This window comes from Vulpes vulpes, chromosome 6 (assembly GCF_048418805.1).
Source record: "Vulpes vulpes isolate BD-2025 chromosome 6, VulVul3, whole genome shotgun sequence".
Lineage (NCBI taxonomy): Eukaryota > Metazoa > Chordata > Mammalia > Carnivora > Canidae > Vulpes > Vulpes vulpes.
The window spans coordinates 60,924,151-60,945,556 of NC_132785.1; the positions used below are offsets into that span (position 1 = coordinate 60,924,151).

The 21,406-nt window shown below is 55.0% G+C and overlaps 2 protein-coding genes across 4 annotated transcripts in view; both read right to left on the minus strand.

The window, feature by feature from the left end:
• Positions 1–390: 390 nt before the first annotated feature.
• C6H13orf46 (chromosome 6 C13orf46 homolog) lies at positions 391–11,985 on the minus strand. The gene is made up of 9 exons (XM_072760469.1): positions 11,396–11,985; positions 10,079–10,316; positions 8,645–8,696; positions 8,020–8,128; positions 7,868–7,915; positions 6,953–7,000; positions 5,320–5,387; positions 3,343–3,423; positions 391–760 (listed from the first exon to the last, which is right to left on the minus strand). The coding sequence occupies exons 1-8, from the start codon at positions 11,660–11,662 to the stop codon at positions 3,357–3,359; spliced, it is 897 nt and encodes a 298-aa protein (XP_072616570.1). The 5' UTR covers positions 11,663–11,985; the 3' UTR covers positions 391–760; positions 3,343–3,356.
• A 2,443-nt stretch (positions 11,986–14,428) lies between these two features.
• Positions 14,429–21,406, minus strand: part of RASA3 (RAS p21 protein activator 3) — a 108,572-nt gene continuing 101,594 nt past the window's right edge. For all 3 annotated transcript variants that reach the window (XM_072761129.1, XM_072761130.1, XM_072761131.1), the window contains exons 22-24: positions 20,856–20,959; positions 16,344–16,527; positions 14,429–15,858 (exon numbers count right to left, since the gene is read on the minus strand). In XM_072761129.1, coding sequence (XP_072617230.1) covers positions 15,783–15,858; positions 16,344–16,527; positions 20,856–20,959 — 364 coding nt within the window. In that variant the 3' untranslated portion in view covers positions 14,429–15,782. The remainder of the gene's footprint in view (positions 15,859–16,343; positions 16,528–20,855; positions 20,960–21,406) is intronic.

A 21,406-nucleotide genomic window follows, 5' to 3' on the forward strand; every position in this document is an offset into this window, starting at 1 on the left:
ATTAATGACTTAAAATTTGCAAAACTGCCAAGACAGTGTCCTGTGCCTGATGCAGAGTCAACACCTGCTCTGTACAGTGGCTGTTGCCGTCATGACTCCTCGGTGGCCGGGCACTGTTTTCATATCACATTTATCTTTGTGATGCCCTGTGCCCTGGGCAGTGTGGCAGGAAGGTCATTTCTCATTGCAATGAAGTTAGTTTCTCCAGAACAATGTGTAGATAAATTAAGATACACTGGACATCCACTGTCTCCCCACCCTCCCGCCGGGAAGGGAAACACCAAGAGGTGGAGAGTGTGCTTCAATCACCAGGTCTGGCACACAGATGAAGTCAGGAAAATGCTTGTGACAGAATGACAACTTGTAAACAAATAAACAGGTGCGATGTGATGCCAATTTTGGAAACGAGCTGTATTTATCCATCTGTCTCCATACATAGCTCTCTGAGAGAGAGAGAGAGAGAGAGAGAGAGAAATACAAGAAAATTCTAACAGAGAGTCTAAAAGAGAGAACAAATTCAATGGTTTTTGTTAGTCCCCACAAGGAAGATGCATATTGGCTTTGAAGTGAAGGGAACAACATTGAAAGGCTGGAGGCAAGGAGTGCGTGGGGCCCGGCAGCGGAGCGGGGCAGTGTGCCGCCCATCCTGGCCCTGCCCCAGGAGGGTTCTGTGGGCCTCTCGCAGAGTAGGTGGAGGCCGGCAGAGTCAAGGACGAAACCAGTCAGGCTGGGAGCCATCACCTGGGGCCATCAGCCAAGCCTGTGACAAAATGCCAGCAGTGAGCCACATCAGTGTCCCCGAGGACCAGGGGCCTCTGAGCAGGGAGGCAAGAGGAGGGTTCCCCTGGCCAGCTTGGCGTTCACATCCCCCAAAACTGCATGGCCATGTTGTGGCCTGGCCAGGGCCTGCCCAGCAGGTGTCCCATCCTGCCCTCCACCTGCTGGCCACTGCCCCCTGGCTGAGCGTCTGAGCATAGGCCGGGCAGCAGCAGCTTGGCTGTACCCTGGGCGGCTGCCGAAGGCCTCGAGCTGAACGCTCTGGCTTCCTACTGGCTTCCAAGCGTGCCATGTCCCCGGCAGTGAGTGCTCAGCCCCTACTGCGCGAGAACAGGTGTCCTCAGGGCTGAGAGCAAGACCTACTGCGCGAGAACAGGTGTCCTCAGGGCTGAGTGCTCTTGCTCGGTGTCCACGCCTGCTCCACCCCACCTCGCCCCCAGGACTGGTGCATTTCTCTGGCAAGAGAGGGCTGGTGCCTGCTCCATGGAAGCCTCGGCAAGGGCAGAGGTGCACGCCTGGGATGGAGGCTTGACATTTTCCTGGTGTGTCCCCTCCCACAAGACCCTCTGGCTTCCAGGGCCACCCCTGCCGGCAGCTCAGGGACTTGGCATGTGGCTAGGAGACCAGAGCCAAAACCACCACATCTGCAGGCCAAGCCTCTCCAGTTACCCCCAGGCCTGCCCTAGACTGGTTCCCCAGCAGATAGCCCCAGGCCATATGGAACAGAGCTACCTCAAACCTTGAGGTTCAGAGGCTTAATGAAAAGACTCATGCATCTTAACTGCTGAAAGGCTGCAACCAAGGTAGCCATGCTGTGCACACGTGGGGCCTCCCTGCTTCCTAGGCCCTAAGAGGCCAGCAGCCACTCACCATGACAAGGGATGAACGACAGACGAATGGACAGCAGGCCACCCAGGCCCTGTCTCCCTCCTGGCCTGCAGCTGAGCATGGTCACAGAGGAACCAGCAAAGCCACTCTGGCAGTGCTGCTCTGTGTGGTAGTACCCCTGGGACCCAGACATGGAGGTCTACTCCTCCCTCCTGGCCAAGCAAGGGGCAGCACAGCTGTCTCTGCAGAAGCTTCCTGGGTGCCGTTCTAGTTGGTGAGAGCAGTTCAAATTTGGGCAGGGATAGGGCCTGCCTGTTTGGGGGCTGGGACACAGATGTTCCACATCTCCTTTCCAGGGGGACAAGCAGTGGCCCCTGTCCCTAGGGTGGCTGAGGTCCTCCATGCGTCTGTGATCTGGTCCTGTGACAGCAAGGCTGCAGCCCCATACACCTGGCCAGGGAAGCCAGTTTCCATGCTTGCATCTCAGCATGCATTTTCCAGCTGCTCTGAGGCTCCCTGTTCCCAGACGGACAGCATTGTAGCAGAGGAACCGTGGTGCCCAACCCACCTGCACACAAGATGGGCATCTGAGAGGTTCATCTGTCTGACCCCTCTGACCTCTGGGCCCAGATATTCCTCACCCTCAGATGCTGCGTGTCACCAGACCACGTGCTCCTGTATGCTTGTGTATGTGCATGCACGTGTGTATATATATGTGGGTGTGCTCTGTGTGCAAGTGTATATGCGCCCACATACAACACATGTGTGCATGTGTGCCCGTGCCCATGTGCACGTGTATGTGCGTGCATGAATGTGTAGATGTATGTATCCATGCACAATGTACACTATGTGTACATGTACACATGCATGTGTGAGTGTGCATGTACACATGCTCATGCACTCAAGCATGCATGTGTGTGTATAAGAGTGGGCAAGGTGTGTGTGCTGCCTTCTCAGCATTTGGTTGGGCCAAATGAAATGAAAAATATTTGCTCACTTGGCCTGTGGTGGTTTGAACAAACACAGTCTGAACCCCTTGTCAAGCTTCCTTTGTATGGTCCTCTGCCCCTGCCCCCTGTCCCCACAAGCAGCATCTCCCAGAGCCTTGATGCCCAAGGCAGGGGCCCTTGTGAGGCACAGGCCCTGGGACCTCCACGTCCAGCTGCAAGAATGGCTTAGTTCTGGGCCTGCTCACATCTGGGCCTCGGGGAGCACGCCAGCCTCCCTCCAGGCTGCTTTCACTGGGGCCAAGTTTGCAGGCCATCTCTGAGAGTAGAGCCTACGCCCAGACCCCAAGGGATCTGACTTTGCTTCCGGGTGTTCCTAGGATCTGAAGGGTAGGGCTGGGTGATCACAGCTGCCAAGGTGCACACATGATTTGGGAGGCACAGCCTCCTGTCCCTGGGCTCACCCCCCTTCCCTCCACCACGTTTTGGAGAATTGTCAAGCGGGACCAGAGAAGGAGAACACCTTCTGTTCACACTTTATTGTGTCTTTTTAAAAGATGGCATCATGGCTTAGCCAGCAGATCAATGGTTCACACCTGGGTGGTCATCAATGCCCTGAAAGGGTTTGAATGCTGTTTCTCAGGGCTGCTTGTGGCATCCCCAACCCCATACCTTCGTCCCTCCATCCCAGGTCTCTGCAGGACTGAGAGGGCTGGGAGGTCAGGAGAGCAGCCCCCTCTATTCTCCCTCCTGCAGAGCTATGCCTCCACCCAGTCCCAGTGCAAACTACCTTGTCCCAGGCTGCTACACGCTCTCCTTCGCCTTCCTTCTGGTGGAGTACGGGATGCAGCACACCCAGCTGGTCTTGGTCCTAGAGGCCGAGAGGAGGCCACAGCAGATGAGAGCCAGGCATCCCCCCACCCCCTGAGTTCAGAGCCTGGGCCACAGGCAGCACCCCTCCCCACAGGTGCATGCCCCTATCGGGCCCAGCTTCCTGCACACACCAGCAGACTCCCGTGCAGAGCTGGGCTTGCCTTCCCACCAGCTGTCCAAGCTTTCTCCAGCCCTCCCAGGGCCTTCATCCTCTGCACTGGGAGGCCTGACCAGAGGGGCTCCTTGACCATGAGAGACTTCATAGACCAGCCAAACCAGAACGCTCCCCTCGGCCCCAGAGACAGGCCATCTCCAGGTGTCCCCACACCAAGCCCTGTCCATTCTCAGAAGACCATGGCCTCTGCTTTTCCCTCTGGGGTGTGCTCCGGGGTGTCCACTTCCAATCACAGCTGCCTCTGGGATAAGTCAGCTGCCCTCCTTCCCTTTGCAGGGACCCCACAGTGACTGTGAACAGAGCTGGACAGAGAGCCTAAGCTCTGCAGAAAACCACGATGGCAGGACAGCAGAGGAGCAGGACAGACTGCCCACCTACCCCCAGTCCCCTACCCACTGGCCAAGCGGCTGCCAACAGCCAAGGCCAGGTTCTGTGGCCCATGGCCAGCGGGCTCTCTTGGGCAGCAGAGGCATCGGGTGGGCTGTCAAGACCATGTGGCCAGGTGGGTGGACTCGGGACTGTCCGGTCCCAGGGGCAGAAAACAAAGCCACCATGCTGCTTCCAGTGTGGCTGAATCCATGACCACATCCACTGAAAAGCAATGGGAAACACCAGGATCTGCTTAGGAAAGACCCACCCATTCTCAGCCTAGATTTGGGAGTGTGGTAGGGATCCCAACATCTTAGCTGATGCAGGCGAGATCCCCTGTGTGAGTAGCAATGGGCAGGACATGGGCCGTGTACACGGACACAAGGTGACACTGCCTCATGGAAGCTCTCCCATCTACAGGTCTGGGGGAAGGTGGTGGTAGTAATGACACCGTCAAGGCCCCAAGCAGCCGACGTGGAGCCCCTACTCGAGTGGGTGCTGTTCTGCGTCCGGGCTCCAGCCCACGAGCTCCTGTGTGACCCTCAAGCTGTGAGCGGGAGTCTGGGTGACCTAGAAGCGTGTGAGTTCCAGTTATTTAAAAGGACTGTGTGTCAGTTTTACCAAGTAATTTACTTTGTATCTGAATATCTCTATTAGAGACATTTTTCTTTTAAAAAATGTTTAAGCAAATGAGCCCAGATATTAAAATAGTTGTTAATTCCAAGAAGTGGGAAACAGGGTTAACTGTGATTTCCTTCTTACTGTTTCTCTACATTGTTTAAAATAAAAACAGATCCACGGGCGCTTGGATGATACAGTGGCCTGCTCCCAGCACCCCTTATGGCCTCAGGACTTCGTAGGCCTAGGCTGGCCCTGCCCAGTGTCCACCCTAAGTGGGTCTAGGCAGTCAGGACAAATGTGCCTCCCACTGCAGCCCTTGGGCCTGGCCCACTCTGCAGACACTCTAGCCGATGGTGTGCCCCCCGCCCCCCAGCAAAACCCCAAACTGACCAGCTAGAACCATCCACACGGCAACACTTTCCTCTCACCTCCTCGGCCTCCTCCCACCTCTCTCACCTCATAGTATGGCTGATCTGTTGGCTGATGGGATGGGGAGAAAGGGTCTGGCTGTGGGGTGAGGGGCACTCAAGGTAAGGGTTGTCCCTGAGTCCCACTGCTCGCCTGTCAGCCCTCCAGGCCAGTCAATGCCTGGTCTCTGCACACATGGGAGAGGAAGGCAAGCAAGTAGCGGGTTCAGCCCTTCCCCCAGGAGGCACAACGGACCCAGCAGACACCGTGGTGCAGGAGAACCCCCACCTCTCCATGTAGAAACCCACAAGCATCACTCACTCGTCTTCTGACAAATCCCCCACATCCATCTGGGGCCGTTTCTCTTCTCTCACGGCACCTGTGACCACCTGTGGCGAGTGGCAGAAGCAGTTTAGGGAACAAGTGGAGGGAATCAACTCATCCACCACAGCCACCAAGGCCAGGCCCAAGGTGAGGGCACCTGTGTGGTTCAGTCAGGTGAGTGTCCGACTCTTGATTTCAGCTCAGGTCAAGATCTCAGCATCGTGAGATCAAGCCCTGAGTTTGGGCTTACACGCTCGGCATGGAATGTGCTTAAGATTTTCCCTCCCTTCCTCTGCCTTTTCCCCTGCCCCACTCTCTCTCATTCTATGTCTCTCTCTCAAAAGAAAAGAAAGAGAGAGAGAGAGACAGAGAGAGAGAGAGAGAGAGAAAGAAAGAAAGAAAGAAAGAAAGAAGAAAGAAAGAAAGAAAGAAAGAAAGAAAGAAAGAAAGAAAGAAAGAAGAAAGAAAGAAAGAAAGAAAGAAAGAAAGAAAGAAAGAAAGAAAGAAAGAAAGAAAGAAAGTCGTAAGTTACTTTCTAATTAGGAGACCCCCGACCAAGGAACTATGCCTTTGATGTGCATCACTATGACCTCCAGACTATAATCCAACTCTGCCACTGGATGACCCTCCTTGAGTCCTTAAAACCTGTGGTGCTCCCAAGATAGTCTTGTGAGGGGTTAATAACATGTTCACTGTACCACATGTTCTGAGGGCAAAGAGCTAGGAGGCACAATCTGGAAAAGAACAATCCCACGCAAGAACTTAAATTTCCAAGATAGAACTTCAAAATACTTCCAGAGATGGCTGTCCACAACATCTGAGAAACAGAGGACATCCTAGGACATTTGTGTTGGATGGTCCAGATAAGCCATTGGTCAACACCTTCGTTTTACAGAAAATGATGCTGTGACAATGATGATGGTGATGGTGGTGGTAGTAATGGTAGTGATGGTGATGGTGGTGATGGCAGTGTTGGTGGTGATGGCGGTGATAGTGGTGGTGGTGGTGGTGGCAATGATGATGATGGTAGTGGTGATGGTGGTGAGGTGGTAATGGCAGTGATGGTGGTGGTGGCAGTGGTGCCAATGATGATAGTTATGGTGATGATGGTGATAGTGGGGATGATAGTGATGGTGGTGGTGATAATACCTGATACTGAGGCTTTCTGGGTATAAGCACCATGCTGAGCTTTACAGTACAACCCTGGGGATGTGGGTACTACTAAGATCCCCACTGTATGGATAAAACTGAGGCAGTGAGAGGTAGAGTGGCTTGAGTATTTAGTGGCAGAGCTGGATGTGGACACCCAGTCTCTGACTCCCAAGCCTATGCCCTTTATACCACCCCAGTATGATCCCCGAAGAGGTTCTCAGGGCCCATGGGCACCCCGAAGGTTGACCCTGGCCCTAGAGTCTCTGATGATGCCAGAATGCATGCAGGTTGGAAGATAAGGAGGAGGCAAGGTGGCTTTTGAGTTCCCAGGCCAGTCGTCAGCATCCCAGAGTCCTCCTGGCACTGCCGGCCTGCCTCTGCCTCAGCCTCCACGACATGCATGTGGGACAGGTTCCCTGGACAAGCTCCATGGGCCCTGAGCACCAGCATTCCTGGCAGGTGGTCTGAGGGCTTTTACCTCCTCGGCACGGTCTCCCAGATCAATCTCCACAAACTCAGATGGTTTCTGTGAATGGAAACCAAAGAGGTGTGGATGGCAGTCCAGGGTGGGCTGGAGAGGAGAGGAGGCTCCTGGGAGGGGCAGTGGGCTCTGGGCCCTGGGGCAGCTGAGGTCTGCATGATTAGCACTGGGACCACCAGATGATGGCGGAGCTCAGTAAGGGCTCCTGGGGAGCTGGGCAGTTGGATGGTGAGGTGACCACCTCTGGTCTCCCACCTCTCCCAACATTCTGTCAGGTCTCTAAGGCCCCAGGTGTCCCCTGGCTTCGCCCTAAGAGAAGCAGGGCCTGCAGGTCACAGGGCAATGCCCAGCACTGGCCCACACTGGTACACTGCCCACGAAGCTCCTGGGCCCCCTGGGCCCTGCACTAGTGAGGAGTGGGGGCCTCAAGTGGCTCCAGGTGTTGCTGCCCCAGCGTCTCTAACCAGCCCAGAAGGGGTTTCCAATGGAAGCACTTCAGTTAGTGTGGAAGGTATTTGGGGATGAACCCTGGGAATCCCATTAAGGACCATCTGCTGTAGGTGCTGGTAAAACAGGTCCAGCCCCTTCTCTGTTCCTTCCCATGTGGACTTGGAAGAGAATGAGAGCCTCCTTCCCTTGGAAAGTGCCTGGTGAGAATTCGTACCCCAGCTACAGTGGGTCCCTGGCCACCTCCTGTCATATGCCTTTGGCAACTGCACTGTTTGGGATACTGGGGTTAGGATGCACAGCATCAGCTGGGACCCAAAGGCTTTTGGGCTATGGCAGCGCCGGGTCCAGCCTATGGCATGGCCCTACCAAGAGGCCCTGAGACCACATCTGCATACCCTGCTTGTGCTCACATGGGAACATGCCTGAAGGGACCTCCCTGTTACCAAAGTCAAAGGCCCTTGCCTCTTTTCCTGGAGGCTCATCCAGCTTGACGGACTCTGGTTCCTGTTCCTGGGGAAGAAACCAAACAGGTAAATAACAGCGGGACCCGAGAACGACGGACATGTGTACCCATACAGGTGTGCCCAGCCAGTGCTCCCACTCTTGCCACTGGCCTCTGGGCGGCAGCCCTTCCCCTCTGGCTCCGTCCTTCCTCCATCAGTGTCCAACTTCTCGAGGGCATCCTGATTCTTTTCCTGCTTGTCCTCCTCTGGGTCTGCCTGACTGTAGGAGGAGCAGGGGTAGTGGATCAGGATGGGTACTGAGGAGACGCAGCTTCGAGCTGGTCCTTCCTGCCCCCTGGGCGTTGGGAGAGCTCTGGGATGTGCCTTCAGGGAAGCTGGGTGTGGAAGCCTTCCTCCTGCCCGGGGTTGGGGTGGGGGTAGGGACTCTGGGGGAAGAGGCAGTGCTACTTGAGGATGGTTCTTGGCAATGATGGTAGTGCCAGGGGCCTGTCTACCAATGGTGCTGCACATCCAGGACTTCCCCAACAAACTAGACCTCTGCGTGCGCAGGGGTCTGGAGAGCTGAGTGCAAACATTTGCCAAGAAAGGCATCAGCTCTGAGACTCTAGGCCATGGTCAGCTGCAGGCCTGCCTGGGGGAGCAGGAGTAGGGGCTGGGGAGGGGGTGGCTGGCAGCCCTGGGAAATCCTCCCCTCGGAGCCTTCACGGTCTTCTCAGGACCCCTGTGCCACCCTCATGTCTCTGGAAACCACCTCTGCTGGATACAGACCACTCACCAGCTGGCATCTTCGATGTCACTTCGTAGGTCCCTTCCCTGGTCCTCAGACTCTGGGGAGGAAGGAGCAGCAGTTGTCAGCTCCCATCCCTGGACCCTCTGGCCTGGCCCCATGAGGATGGGGCCCAGATTGGGGGAGTCCCCTCAGCTGCTGCACTTGTCCCTGCCAGTGCCTTGGTCCCCCCTTGTCCAGCCCGACACACCCGGGGCCTGAGAGGCACATAGTCCAGCTGAGTGGGAAATTACAAAGCGGAAGCTGGGTGTGGAAGGCTGGGGAGGCGCCTCTGAACACCTCAATACCGCAGAGAAGATGTCCTCACAGAAGTGGGTGCATCTATTCGGCTCCCAGGCCTGAGGGCTGGGGCACCTGCTGACACGGAAGGCAATGACCAGGCTTGGGTTGGTAGCCTGCACACTACTCCTGCTTCTCTGCAGGAGTCCCTGACACCATCCCTGCCCTGGGCCTGGTCTCATGGGGAGCCCCGCCCCATGGAAGGTGACCTGCTTCAGCAGAAGATTCGTCTCAGACAGGCCTCCGGGGGGGTTACGTGCACTCCTCTTGGGCTCATCTGAGTTCCCTGCAGGGAAGACCTGGGGTTGTCAGCCCTGCTCCTGTTGGCCGCACCTGCACAACCTCAGCGACATTGGCTCCTCTGTGCAGACACCACCACTCTAGAGCCAGAGCCTCACAGGCAATGGGCAGGGGTCCAAGGGAGCAGGGGTGCAGGGGTGCTGCTCTCACGTCTTCAGAGAGCATTCTGGAGCTCGGCAGCTCTGGAGCCGTCCCTCAGGGATGAAGGGCCCAGCCAGTCTCCACCTCAGAGAACAGGACCCGAGTGACTCGGAAGCTGTGGTTTTCTAGTAGGGATTTTACAATTGACTTCTTGTGGAAAATCTTGATCTGCCCCTACCCGTGGGTATGTGTGTCCTCATATTTTAGAGGACACAGGCTCATCCCTGAACCTGCTCCATCCTATAATATGTATCTGGCAAAAAGGAAAGAATCAGTAAAAAGAGAGACATGATATGTTTTCTGCAGTGCATCTTCTTCCTGACAGAAGCTACATCTAGTGTTCGCAGGTTTCGGCCCTTGCCCTCCCCTAAGGGGCTCCTGCGGCTATCAGGGTGGTAGGCTGGGGGCTGAAATGTGCTCCACTGAGCCCAGTGAGGTCCAAGAACAGAGAAATGGGGCCTCCAGAGCATTCCCTTCTCTGCCTGTCGTCCCCGGCTGAGATGTGAATGTCTCCAAATGCTCACAGATTCTTTTTTGGCCACGAGATGCCCCCTTGGGTATTGGCAGGCTGTGGGCTCAGGCTGGGGCCAGGGTGCAGGAGCCCAGAGGCAGGACCACACTGCCTTGCTGCTTGGCCACCCAGCTGAAGCTTTCAGCAGGTCCCTCTCGCCCACCCCTCTCAGGAGCAGGCCACCCCCACACCTGCCTGGGAACTGCAGTGGGTGGTGCACGGGCAGTGGGGTGAGGGCGAGGGTGCCCTCGAGGGCAGGGGCACAGAGCAGGCCCGAGTACCAAGGTCCGGGAGGGCGTCAAGGATGTAGCAGCCCGTGCCCCAGTGGGTCCCTTGGTGGATCCCGTGCAGGCAGCCAGGGTGGGGAGGCGGGCTCAGGGTGCAGCCGCCCAGGGTTGGGGCACTCAGCACATGGACTTCTGCTGTTCCCTCCCAGACCGGGCTCGTCCTGAGGGCAGCTCACTCTGGCCACCCCCCAGGCCCGCCCCTTGACTTAGGTGGCCCGTGTCCTGTGTCCACTGCATCCTGGTGCCAGGGGTTCAGGCAGCAGAAGTCCCTTCGCCCCTGCTCCCTACGCTGTGGGCATCCCATCAGTGAGCCTCCTGTTCTTGGTGTGTGGGCTCTGGGGAGGCGACATTGGCTCCTCTGTGCAGACACCACTGCTCCAAATGGTGACACTGGGGCCACCAGGTGTATGTGGCAGGATGGTGCCACAGAGAAGTCTCTGCCCCGCCCCTTGTTTGGGGGAAATGCAGCACTGGTAGGAATAGCCGGGAACGGTGAGGTCCAGACGGTGCTCTGTGGCTGCCCCGCGGCGGCATCTCAGACACCCTCGCGTCCATTCACAGTATTTCCCACATAGACTTAGGCCGACTTCTTCTTTGGGAAACTTTGCTCCTCTTGCTGCGAAAGGCTCAGGTGCCCAGAGTTTGCTGGGACGGTGGTGCCGAGAGCCTTGCAGTGACCCCGTGTGGCCCACCAGCCGGCACCTCCTTTCCCCTACCCGCTGGAACATCTCTGCATGTTTACACTAACAGAACAACATTCTTATGCCACCGCCTCTCAAAATCGTCCCTAGGGCATGAACAGCAAACCACATTTCCTACTGCTTCATTGCTATGGCGTCCCGACATCCTCACAAAGGGCCACTCACCAGGTGGGCCTTCCCAGCAGAGCCAGAGCTGCCAAGAGCCTGGCACAGGACTGAAGTGGTCACCTTCATCTGTCAGCCAGGCCAGGGTCTGGCTCTTCCTGGGAGAGCACTCTGCACCCAGCCCCAGTTCCATGTCCCAGGATATCCTAGGTGGCACGTACAGCCAAGTGTACGTTAGCTCACCTGTGTCCCGTGTCCTGGGTCCACTACCCCCTGGGCCCACCGCTGACCCTGCCTGGCAGGTTACCCGTGCAGGACTGACCAGAGACACTTCACGTGGCCATGGCCTTCTGGATGCACAGCCCCCCTCGCCTGCTGCCTGCTGACCCCAGGGTCAAGCATGCTCTGCCCAGGCCTTAGGATCCTCAGCAGGGACAAGGGCATGGGTAGGCAGGAGAGAGGGACGCTGCTGGGGCCTACCCAGCTCCTTGGATGGCTTCTTGATGCAGCTCGGAGGGTCCCCCTTCTGATGCAGGCCGCCCACACTCTGGCTCCTCTGGAGCTCAGCTATCTCGCTGGCTGCCTTGAGGTGTCCAGGGGCCACCCCTGGTGGAGGGGCCCCGGGGCCTGGCCGGTGCCTCCTATGTGCGACTGCGTCTTTCTCCATCCTCCTCCCCTCCATCAGGCTTCAGGAATGAAGAGGGACGTGGGCTCCCAAGCCCTCAGACAGAGAGCATGGCTTCCAACCTCTGTCCCACCAGCAGCCCCGTGTGGCCGGGGGGCCCCTGTTGCCAAGCGGCCCCTATGACATCACCACAAAGTTCAGAGGTCAGAAGTCAGTGCAGGCAGCTCTTTCCGTGGGTGAGCTTCCTTCTGAGGCCTTCCCCGGCCTTCCCCCCAGAGGATGCGGAGGCAGACGGCTGAGTCCCTTGTAGTTGAGAATCTTTTTTCAGGGACGATGCCATCACGACCCAAGGGACCAAGGGTTCAGAGTGGCAGTGTTGGTGTCACAGGCTCATCAGCAGCCAGAGGCCAAAGGGCAGGTGCGAGCTGCGCAGAGCAGAGCCCGGCCCCGCTGTGCTGTCCGCGTCGGCCGCGAGCGCACTGCAGTGAGGCCGCTGATGGCCCGGGCGCTCGGGTCTCACAGCTGGGAGGCGGGAAGCCCGACGCGCAGGTGCCGCCGCCGCCTCGGTCCTCCACAGTCGTCCCTCGGCGCTTCCCTCATCTTTTGTTTTTTTTCTGCTTTTCTTCTTCTGTTTCAGTCTGGTTGACACACATTTGTTTCAGGAGTTTGACATGTGGGTCAGCTCCTCTGGCTGTGATGCTGTGCCCCCTGCTAGCTGGGCCATCTGCCATCCCACCATGCGACCACGGACGCTGTTCCATTTCACCCCATGATCAAGTCACTCACACCAGGGTCTGGACCTCGTGCTCCCCGCGTCCCCTGCCCGCCTTCCAGCCACCAGCCACGTTTGCTCTCTGTGTTTATGGCTCTGATTCTTTTTTATTCAGTTGGTTTGTCACTGCTGTTTGTTTAGACTCCGCTTATCGGTGGAGTCCTAGGATATTCGTCTTAGTCTGATTTATTTCACTTAGCGTTGTACCTCCTCGGTCCAATCATGTCACAAATGGCACAATCTCATCTCTTGACCTCTGAATAATATTCCATTATAAATGCCACCTTCTCTTCACCCATTCATCTGTCGGTGGACATCTCAGCTGCTTCCATATCTGGACATTGTAGATAACGCTGCTATAAAGTTCTGGGGAGCATGTACCCCTTTGCATTAGTGTTTTTCTATCCTTTGGGGTAAATTACCAGCAGTGCAATTGCTGGGTGGTTGGTAGCTTCTATTTTCAACTTCCTGAGGACTCTTCACACTGTTCTCCAGAGTGGCTGCACCAGCTGGCATTCCCAGCAACACTGCATGAGGGCTCCGCTTCCTCCACAGCCTCACCAGCCCCTGTTGTTTCTTGTGTTATTGATCTTAGCCATGGTGACAGGTGTGAGGTAGTGTCTCATTGTGGTTGTGTTTGCATCTCCTGGTGATCAGTGATGTTGAACATCTCACGTGACTGTTGGCCACATCCTAATCTTAGAAGGACGCTGGTCACATGGGATTGGGGTCCACCCAAATTACTTCGTGTAACCTTAACTAACCCCTTTAAGGAACCCATCTCCAAACACGGTCACAGTCTGAGGGGCTGGGGTCAGGATTTTGCCATGAGTTTTTGGGGGACACATTCAGCCCATAATACAGCTTAGCAGAGAACATCTGGTCTCATCCCAGCACATATTTTTTTATCTTGAGGCATCCAAGGCCATGGGAGACAGACAAATCATAATAGGTGCTTTCCCTGAGCAACCAGCAGATCATAAATAGAATAAGTAAAAGGGACTCTCTTAATTCCACATGCACTTTTATCTTCCAAACCACTTCCTGGCACATCCACTCATGGGGGCTCCAGTCACCCAGCCAAGGGGCTGGTGCAGCTGCTGATGAGCCCAGGAACATGAGAACAGAGGCGCCAGGCCTACAACCAGGAGAGTGGGATGCTGAGATGGGTTGTCTGGAGGCAGAGCAGGTGGGCCCTGGAAGGCCCACCATGGAGGCCCCTGGAAGCCACCATGGCCGGTCATGAGGCTCCTGGGAGAAGGCCGTGGCTCCCAGGCTTTCTGCCTCCGGTCCCACGTCCTCCCATGGGGACAGAACTTGGCTCTCCTGATTCCCTGGGTCCTGCATGTATCTGAGTCAGCCAGGCTCCCTGAAGCTGCCCCATGGACCTGCCGTGGATGCCTGCATGTTCTGGGGTACTGATGCTGCCGGCTTGACCCCTGCACCCCTGTGCCGTACCCCCCTAGCCCATCTTGCTGCCCAGGGCTGCCGGGAGCGGCCGATGGGAAGCAGCAATGACACCTCCCTCCCCAAGTCCCCCAGGAGGGGCTGACCCCCCGTCATCCCAAACCTGACCTCGTGTCCTCAGAGCCAGACCACTTGATTCTTTCCTAACAGGTGACTCGGGCTGGAAGTTGAACAACGGAGTCAACACCACATGGAGAGGAAGAACAGGGAAATGATGCATCCCTGCTCTGGAGGCAGGTCTCCTCCAGGCGCTGCCCCCACACACGCAGCACCCCCTCAATCTGGGAGCCCCTCCTGTTGCTTCCCATGGATGCCGGCCTGAGTCTGGTCCTGGAGCTCAGGCCCCACTGTGTCTCGGAGATGGTAACACATGCTGGAGCCTGTCCTCCTCGTGTGGGCTCGAGGCTGCCTCCACCCTCACTGAAGGCTCCCGGCACAGCATGCATTGAGGGAACGCTGAGTGCCTAACCCACATCCTTCCATCCCACTGAGCACTGTGGTTTCCAGTCTGACCCTCACCCTCACCTGTCCCACATGCCCGCTCCGCCACACGCAGGGGGCACTCCTGCAAAAACAAACCAGTCTTCAGAAAGAATAAAACATCTGTTTTAATTGGCCAGTAAAATACATTGCAAATCATTAGTATCTTATAAACAGAAACATTAAGTTACAAATCCATGTTAAAAATTGCAGTTTGGTGCAGCCTCATAGCTGTGTGTCCCAAAGTTTATTTTTTGCAACATCTTCCTCACCGTTTTGTGACAAGACATGTTACTAACTGCCATGGTTCAGAATCTGCAGGACAGTGTTTGCAAGTAAAAGCAGAGATGGGCACAAGGTCTGTGTGTGTGAACAGTGCTCTCCAAAGCTCAAAGGCTGCCTGCCTCATGTCAGGATCCCCACCTCCACAGAAAAGCACCCCACCACTGCCTGGCAGATCCCAGGGGCTTTACAGAGACACAGCCTCCAGCTCAAGAGGAGCCAAGTCTGCACAGCTCAGGGCCTCACTTTCCCTGAAGTGCTCTGGACGGTCTTTAACTGGCTTCTAGGAGATGCGCCTCCTTCCCTCTGTGGCTCTCCTGTGGCACCCTGCCCTTTGATGAGAACAGGTCTAGATGTTCCAAGGTACCTTATATCAAAGACCTAATAAGAAATGGTCCTTTAAAAACATTAAGAAAAACAGCTTGAAAATAATGCACATTTCTATTTTAAAAACCTTCCCCAAACCTCCAGAAATGGTGGCTAATGTGGATCGTACTCTGCAGTTCCACTGACAGCAGAACAACAACTTTTGCTCAGAAGGGGATGGGGTGGACACTGACCTCAGCCCATTGCCAGCTCTGGCAGTGTCTGCAGCCCACGGGGGTGGGAACACCCTAGTGCTCTCTGCAGAAGGATCCTGTACCTCCAAAACATCAAGAACATCCTCAAATTCGGATCTTTGTGCCATTATGCACAATGAAGCCACAAAACCGACCTTTCAGCCAGGAATCACAGCAACACCAAAGGCTGGAGCTGGAGGGCCACTGCCCACGGCCGCCCAAACAGGCTCACGGGAGACGAATGATGCTATTTAACGTCCGGTCTCGCTGAAGCAGAATACGCTAAGGAACAGGGCTCCAGGGGCACAGTGCCACGCAGTGCAGCAATGGCAGAAGTGCACACGACACAGAAGTACAAGCTCTACAGAGGGCACAGTGTCCCCAGCAGCTCATTCCAGAAAGGCCGGTTCCAGTCACCTGCCACAGTGTGAATAAAGTGCACGGCAACCACAGACACAGCCCACGGAGGTTCACCAGTCCCAGGAGCTTGGCGTGTGAGCTCTATGTGAGCGGAACAAGTGTGGATCCCTTGCCCTTTTGTCCTGTCTCTGTTCCCTCCTTCCCGAAGGTGGTGGTCTTCCTGGTGCCCGTCCTTGGACAGGACCTCCTACAGATTTCAAATGGAATGGGTGGAGGTCTCAGACTGCTGCCTGATGTAGCTCTGGAAGCTCTTGTCTCCAATGGGGTGCTCCCTGCAAAGCAGAAATGGGGAGGAGGGCATGGGGTGTAGTCTCCTACGGCCAGTGCTCAGCTGCGTGCTTTAATACTCTCTTCTATCTTTAAACGTGATACGTGTTCATCGCAATAAATATGAAAAATACAGACAAGCAAAGAAAAAACAAGCTAAGCCAAAAGTTGGCTATAGAAATGTATTTGTGGCCCAGAGAGAGGCATGATGTGTGCAACTTCTGGCCCAGGAAAGCCTAATTTTGGAAGCAATGGATCTGAAGGCAGGAGGGTCTGGAGGCAGGAGGTGAGGGAGGTGCTTCCCCTGGGACACTGCCCAGCAGGCCCTGGAGAGCATGGCAAGCCCTTCTGAAGGGACAGGAAAGCTGCCCTAGTCCTCATGGGTGCATGCAGGTGGCTTCACGGTAGCGCCCAGGCCAGGACACTCCCTGAGGTCCCCTTCTCTGCTACCTTTGCCAAGAGCTGCCCGCAATCCTGCCGCCATACTCACTGGCTCCCATACTTGGTCTTCTTGAACTTGTCCCTTCTGTACTGGGCGTGCTCCTGCTCCAGAGCCCCAACCCCAGTGATGACCTGCTTCAGTGTCTTATAGGTCTCCTGAGGGTCGTCAATGATGAACGTCGAGTACTCCTCCTGCTCAGGCCCGTCGTAAACAGATCTGCTTCCACAGGCCTCTGCGGTGTTGGGAGAGGGCTGGAGGTCAGGGCGGGAGCTCCTCGGGGCAGTAGCCTCAGGGAAGGGCTGGCAGTGCCCACGCAAACGCACAAAGACACAGAAGCCATCCCCAAGAGCCGGGCCTGCACTGAGCCCTAGAGAAGCCAGGGCCTGATGCCTATTTCTGACCAGCCTATTTTCTGGGCGACCTGCATCTATCCATGCCCCATGGCTCACCAGACCAGAACCAGCAGATGTCTGTTCGCAGACACTGGGCCAGGTTGGCTCAAGAGCCTGTGGTCACCCAGGGTCAGTCTGGGAAGATGACCTCCTCCATGAAGGCCCCATCTTAGAAACGGGTGCCAGGGGTTCACTCCCCCAGCATGCACACATACACCCTATGCTGGGAACTGGGGGTATGAGGTGTGTAAAAAGGTGTCACCTCTCAGCCAGTCTGCACTAGTAGCTTCCTGCGACCTCTGTGACCACTATCTGCTGTGCAGTGACTTTCTCATTGGACCACCTCACTCCTGCTGAAGACCACGCTGTGGCCTCCAGGTATCCACAGGAAGCGCCAAGTCATCTGAGCTGGGCCTGGCCCCCTCCCCACACAACCTGTCCCCAGTCACCTGAGCTGGGCCCTACATTCCAGGGCCAGAAAGAGACCAGGTGGGAAGACATGCCGTTTGGATAGTACCTGGCCTAGGTGAGCCAGCATCTAGGGGGCTCCTCACCCTATCTATATTGCTGTTTCATTATCACAGAAGCTCTGGTGTCCACTTCATTGTCTTTATTTCTAACCCAGGAGAAATCTCTTATTTCTTGAAAAACCACAAGTCTGTACAAAAGAAAACTAGGAAGATTTAACATTTCAAAGAAAAAGAGAATCTGATGTGAGAAAGATAAGCAGGTCTAAACATGAGGGACGAATGAGCAGAGGAGGCAAAGGAGGAAGAGCCAGGTGGAAGGGTGCTGATCTCATGGTCTGGACCCCTCCCCACAGCCCTACCTGTGGGAGCTACCCAGCCTGGAGCACATTATGTAAGTCCAAGCCTCTGTGAACCCTCTGGGGAGGAGGGACACCGGTGTCCCTGAGAGGCTCCTGCCTGGGGGCCTGGCAATACCGAGAGCTTGGCTGATTTGATTTGATTTGATTTGATTTGATTTGATTTAATTTAATTAATTTAATTTAATTATTTTATTTTATTTTATTTTATTTTATTTTTTAATTTTATTTTATTTTATTTTATTTTATTTTATTTTATTTTATTTTATTTTATTTTATTTTAAAGATTTTATTTATTCATGAGAGACACACAGAGAGGCAGAGACACAGGCAGAGGGAGAAGCAGGCTCCACGCGGGGAGCCTGACATGGGACTCAATCCCGGGACTCCAGAATCACAACCTGGGCTGAAGGCAGCGCTAAACTCCTGGGCCACCCAGGCTGCCTAGCTTGGCTGTTTTAAAGACAGCCAGTGTGGACAGGTCAAGAGGGATCACCTCTGAACAAGCTCACATCTCTGATCGCTGCTCATGGTCACAAAACCAAACAAATTCATTGCCAGCATGGTGCTGGCAGAGAATGGGCAGACGCCTTCCTGACACAAGGATCTGTACTTTCTGCAGAGTTCCAGGCGGCCAGAGGACTCAGACCCAGAGGGGAGGGAGTACAGTGGAGGTGGCCTGGACAAGGATACAGGCAGCCAGGGCCAGGCTGTACTCAGCCCCAAGCCCTCACTGCCTCCCAGGGGTTATTTGATTTAATTCTGGATTAACCCACATGGGATGGTACCATCACTGCCTGGTCTCATAGGAGAGGACAACAGGCCTTGCCCAGTTGTCTCACAGTGGACACCAAAGCTGTCTCTGGGTTGCAGCCTGAGAATGGCAGACAAGCTGCATGCAGGGCCCCGAGGAGCCCTGAGCAGATGTGTTCGGAGTGCCCCCAGAGGCCCAGGCCCGAGAGAAGGTGATTGTGTGGGGGAGACAGCACAGTGCTCTGTGTGAATCCTCCCCCTAACCGTCCCAACACCTGATAAATGAGCCCTTGTGCCTACTTTGCAGAGGATGAAGCAAGCTGCTATCCCAGGATATACCACGAGAATGGTGACCTGCTGCCACCTGGAAAGGCTCATCTGCACTCATCTCAGCCCCACAGCCCAAGCCCCCTGTCAGCTCATTAGCCAGGCCCCTGCCAGGCCCCATGCTAACCCTCCTCTGCCTAAAGTACTGGGTTCTGCTGTCAGCAGATTGCAGGGGGAGGGTTAAAGAACCAGGGCAGGCCCCAAGGAAGATAGCCAGGTGACTCCATACTACATGAGGGAGGTGGAGGAGACCAAATCTCTCCTCCTGCACAGGCAACTACAACACAGCTTCCTCTGATCACCTAAAGGCCGCCATGCCCAAGAGAAAAGGACTGACCATGTCAGGTGTTAATAAGCCCCATGGTCAGTGCCAAAGAGAACAGTTTGATTAATATAAAAGGAGTATCTTGAGATGATTAGGTTGCTCTGACAACAAACTATCTGCCTCAAAGAAGCACTGAGACTCCAGACAGAGGCTGGAAGATGGTCTGATAAGTGATTCAGTGCCACAGTGCCCAGGTGAAGTGTACTGTAAGGTCTCCAGTCCTGTTGACACTTTATGAACACTTGTCCAGATGATTCCTATACTTTGAGGGAGGTTCATCCATCCATCCATCCATCCATCCATCATCCACCCATCTACCCATCATCCATCCATCCATCCATCCATCCATCCATTCTCCTTCACCATCCATCCATCATCCACCATCCATCCACCCATCACCCATCCATCCTCTATCATCCACCATCCATCCATCATCAATCATCTATCATCCACCCATCCATCCATCATCTATCATCCATCCATCTGTCATCCTTTGCCTATCCATCTATCTAGAAAAGATGTATTTAGTTCCTCCTTCATGTCAGGCTCTAGGATAAATAACACCTACTTCTGCTCTCAAAGGGTCAAGTATATTGAGACAGTTGTCATGGCAAAGACAGAGATACACACAGGGTTAGAAAAAGCTCCCTGGAGGAGGAGATTCACAAGACAACCAGGTATTGGCCAGACTGAGGGGGCAGAGGCAGAGGCCTGCAATGGCATGATGCTGGGGAGACCCCGGACAACATGTCTGGAAGCAAAATGGAGACAGTGTGTGGAAGAGGTTGCTGCAAGGTGGTTGATCATGCAAGGCTTAGGCAGCCCCCTTCACAACCCCAGATCTCACATGGTGGCTTTGGCCTCCTAAGACTCCTTACTTCTACCCAACTCTGGACTGGTCACTCCTCTCAGGTGGCTGGGAAGGGGCTGGCACCCCCTGGCTCCAATGCCTTTGCCATCTTGAAGACTGGTGTAGAGTGCCAGGGCCACCACTGCCAGGCCTCCTGGAGCCCTGGAGCCACGTGCTGTGTACAGCACACTTGCTGGGGGAGGACCCACTGGGTGGGTGTGTGCGTGTGCACACAAGCATATGTTCAGGTGTATAACACAGTTGTCTTGCATGTGTGTGCATGCATGTGCCCAGAGCCTGGAAGTGCACCCAGATGAGTCACATGAGGAAACCAGAGAACAGGTGTGGCCCCCTCAGATGGGAAGCTCAGCATGGCATGCTTGCCACACCATCGCCATTTTGCTGTGTTAGATCAGGAAAAAGAAAAGGAAAAATATCTAACAGGTGTGTTTCCAGGCCTACTCCGCTTTATTTCACCTTCAGAGTGGGGCTTAAGGGCTGGGTCACCGAGTCTCTGAATGTGGCTCTGAGAACTGCCAGGCTCGGCCCAGGATCAGGCAGCTCATCTGCCTCCCAGTAGCTCTTCTTCCATCCACCTCTCCTGAACTGAACATCACCCCATGTCACCTCATGTGTCCCACCCATGCTGCTGAGCTCTGCAGAACATTATAAGGTGGTTAAATGTTGAGGATAATAAAGCTGCGTCAATATTATGTCTGCTCCCACGTGCAGAGTCACACACACACATAGGCATGCAACCCTCTGAAAAACACAGAAGACTGAATCCTCAGTCTGGGGGTACAGGAGATTATAAAATATACTATCTTCTCAAGAACTTGGCAGTTCAGAGGCTGCAACTGAATTCCATCTTAAAATTATCTACGGGATCTGTTATTAAAGTAGTTCGCCCACGTAGCTGCCAAGCTGCAGAAAGCAATTCCCCCCTCGGTGCCACAAACGAGGACAGGGGGCTCAGAGGGCTAGTCGTGCCAGCAGAGGGTTCCCGTTGTCGCTGGGACCCCAGCCAGGCATCCCTGAAGCCACTGGCAATCCCGTAAGACAGTGTCAGGCTGTAAGCTGAGCCTACCTTGCATTTTCTCCAGTTTGCTCATGTAGGAGTTGAAGAGAGAGTAGATTCGCTCCGTTTCTCGGTCCCCGTCAATGTCCAGCTGGATGTTTGCTGGGAGACCGCTGCCCCAATACAGCAAGACCAGAACAGAAAGAACAACAATGGGAATCATGACATTTCTTTTTTTAAAGAGTTAGCTAACAGAGTGGTCTTATAAAGCGAACTTGTCCCTGATGGCATTCATGTGTGGTTGGTGGAAGAGGTCACAAGCACTTAAAGGTGACCATCTACGGGCTCGGAGGACGAGAGGCCCACAGATCTGCTGTGACAGCCAAACAGACTTGTTCTGCTGGGAAAAGAAAGCACTTTACTGATGCACTTGGGCCATGTGCCCTGAAGGTTCGGCCTGCCACCCCAGGTGGGGACAGCCAGGTCCCCATTCCTCCTCAGCCTGGGGTGGCTCCTACTCCGCCTAAGCGTGTGGCAATGTCGCCTCCCCTGGACACAGTGCTCAGCCTCTCCTGGGCAGGATCCCACAGGGATTTTCCTGAGTCCTAGAAGCTGGATCC

Excerpts from the sequence above, each read along its gene's own strand:
- C6H13orf46 (XM_072760469.1), bottom strand. The coding sequence starts at position 11,662 with ATGGAGGGGAGGAGGATGGAGAAAGACGCAGTCGCACATAGGAGGCAC. Across the intron at positions 10,317-11,395 it reads TCCCTGCTGAGGATCCTAAG|GGAACAGCAGAAGTCCATGT; the intron begins GCCTGGGCAGAG and ends CCGGTCTGGGAG. Across the intron at positions 8,129-8,644 it reads GACATCGAAGATGCCAGCTG|TCAGGCAGACCCAGAGGAGG; the intron begins GTGAGTGGTCTG and ends CTCCTCCTACAG.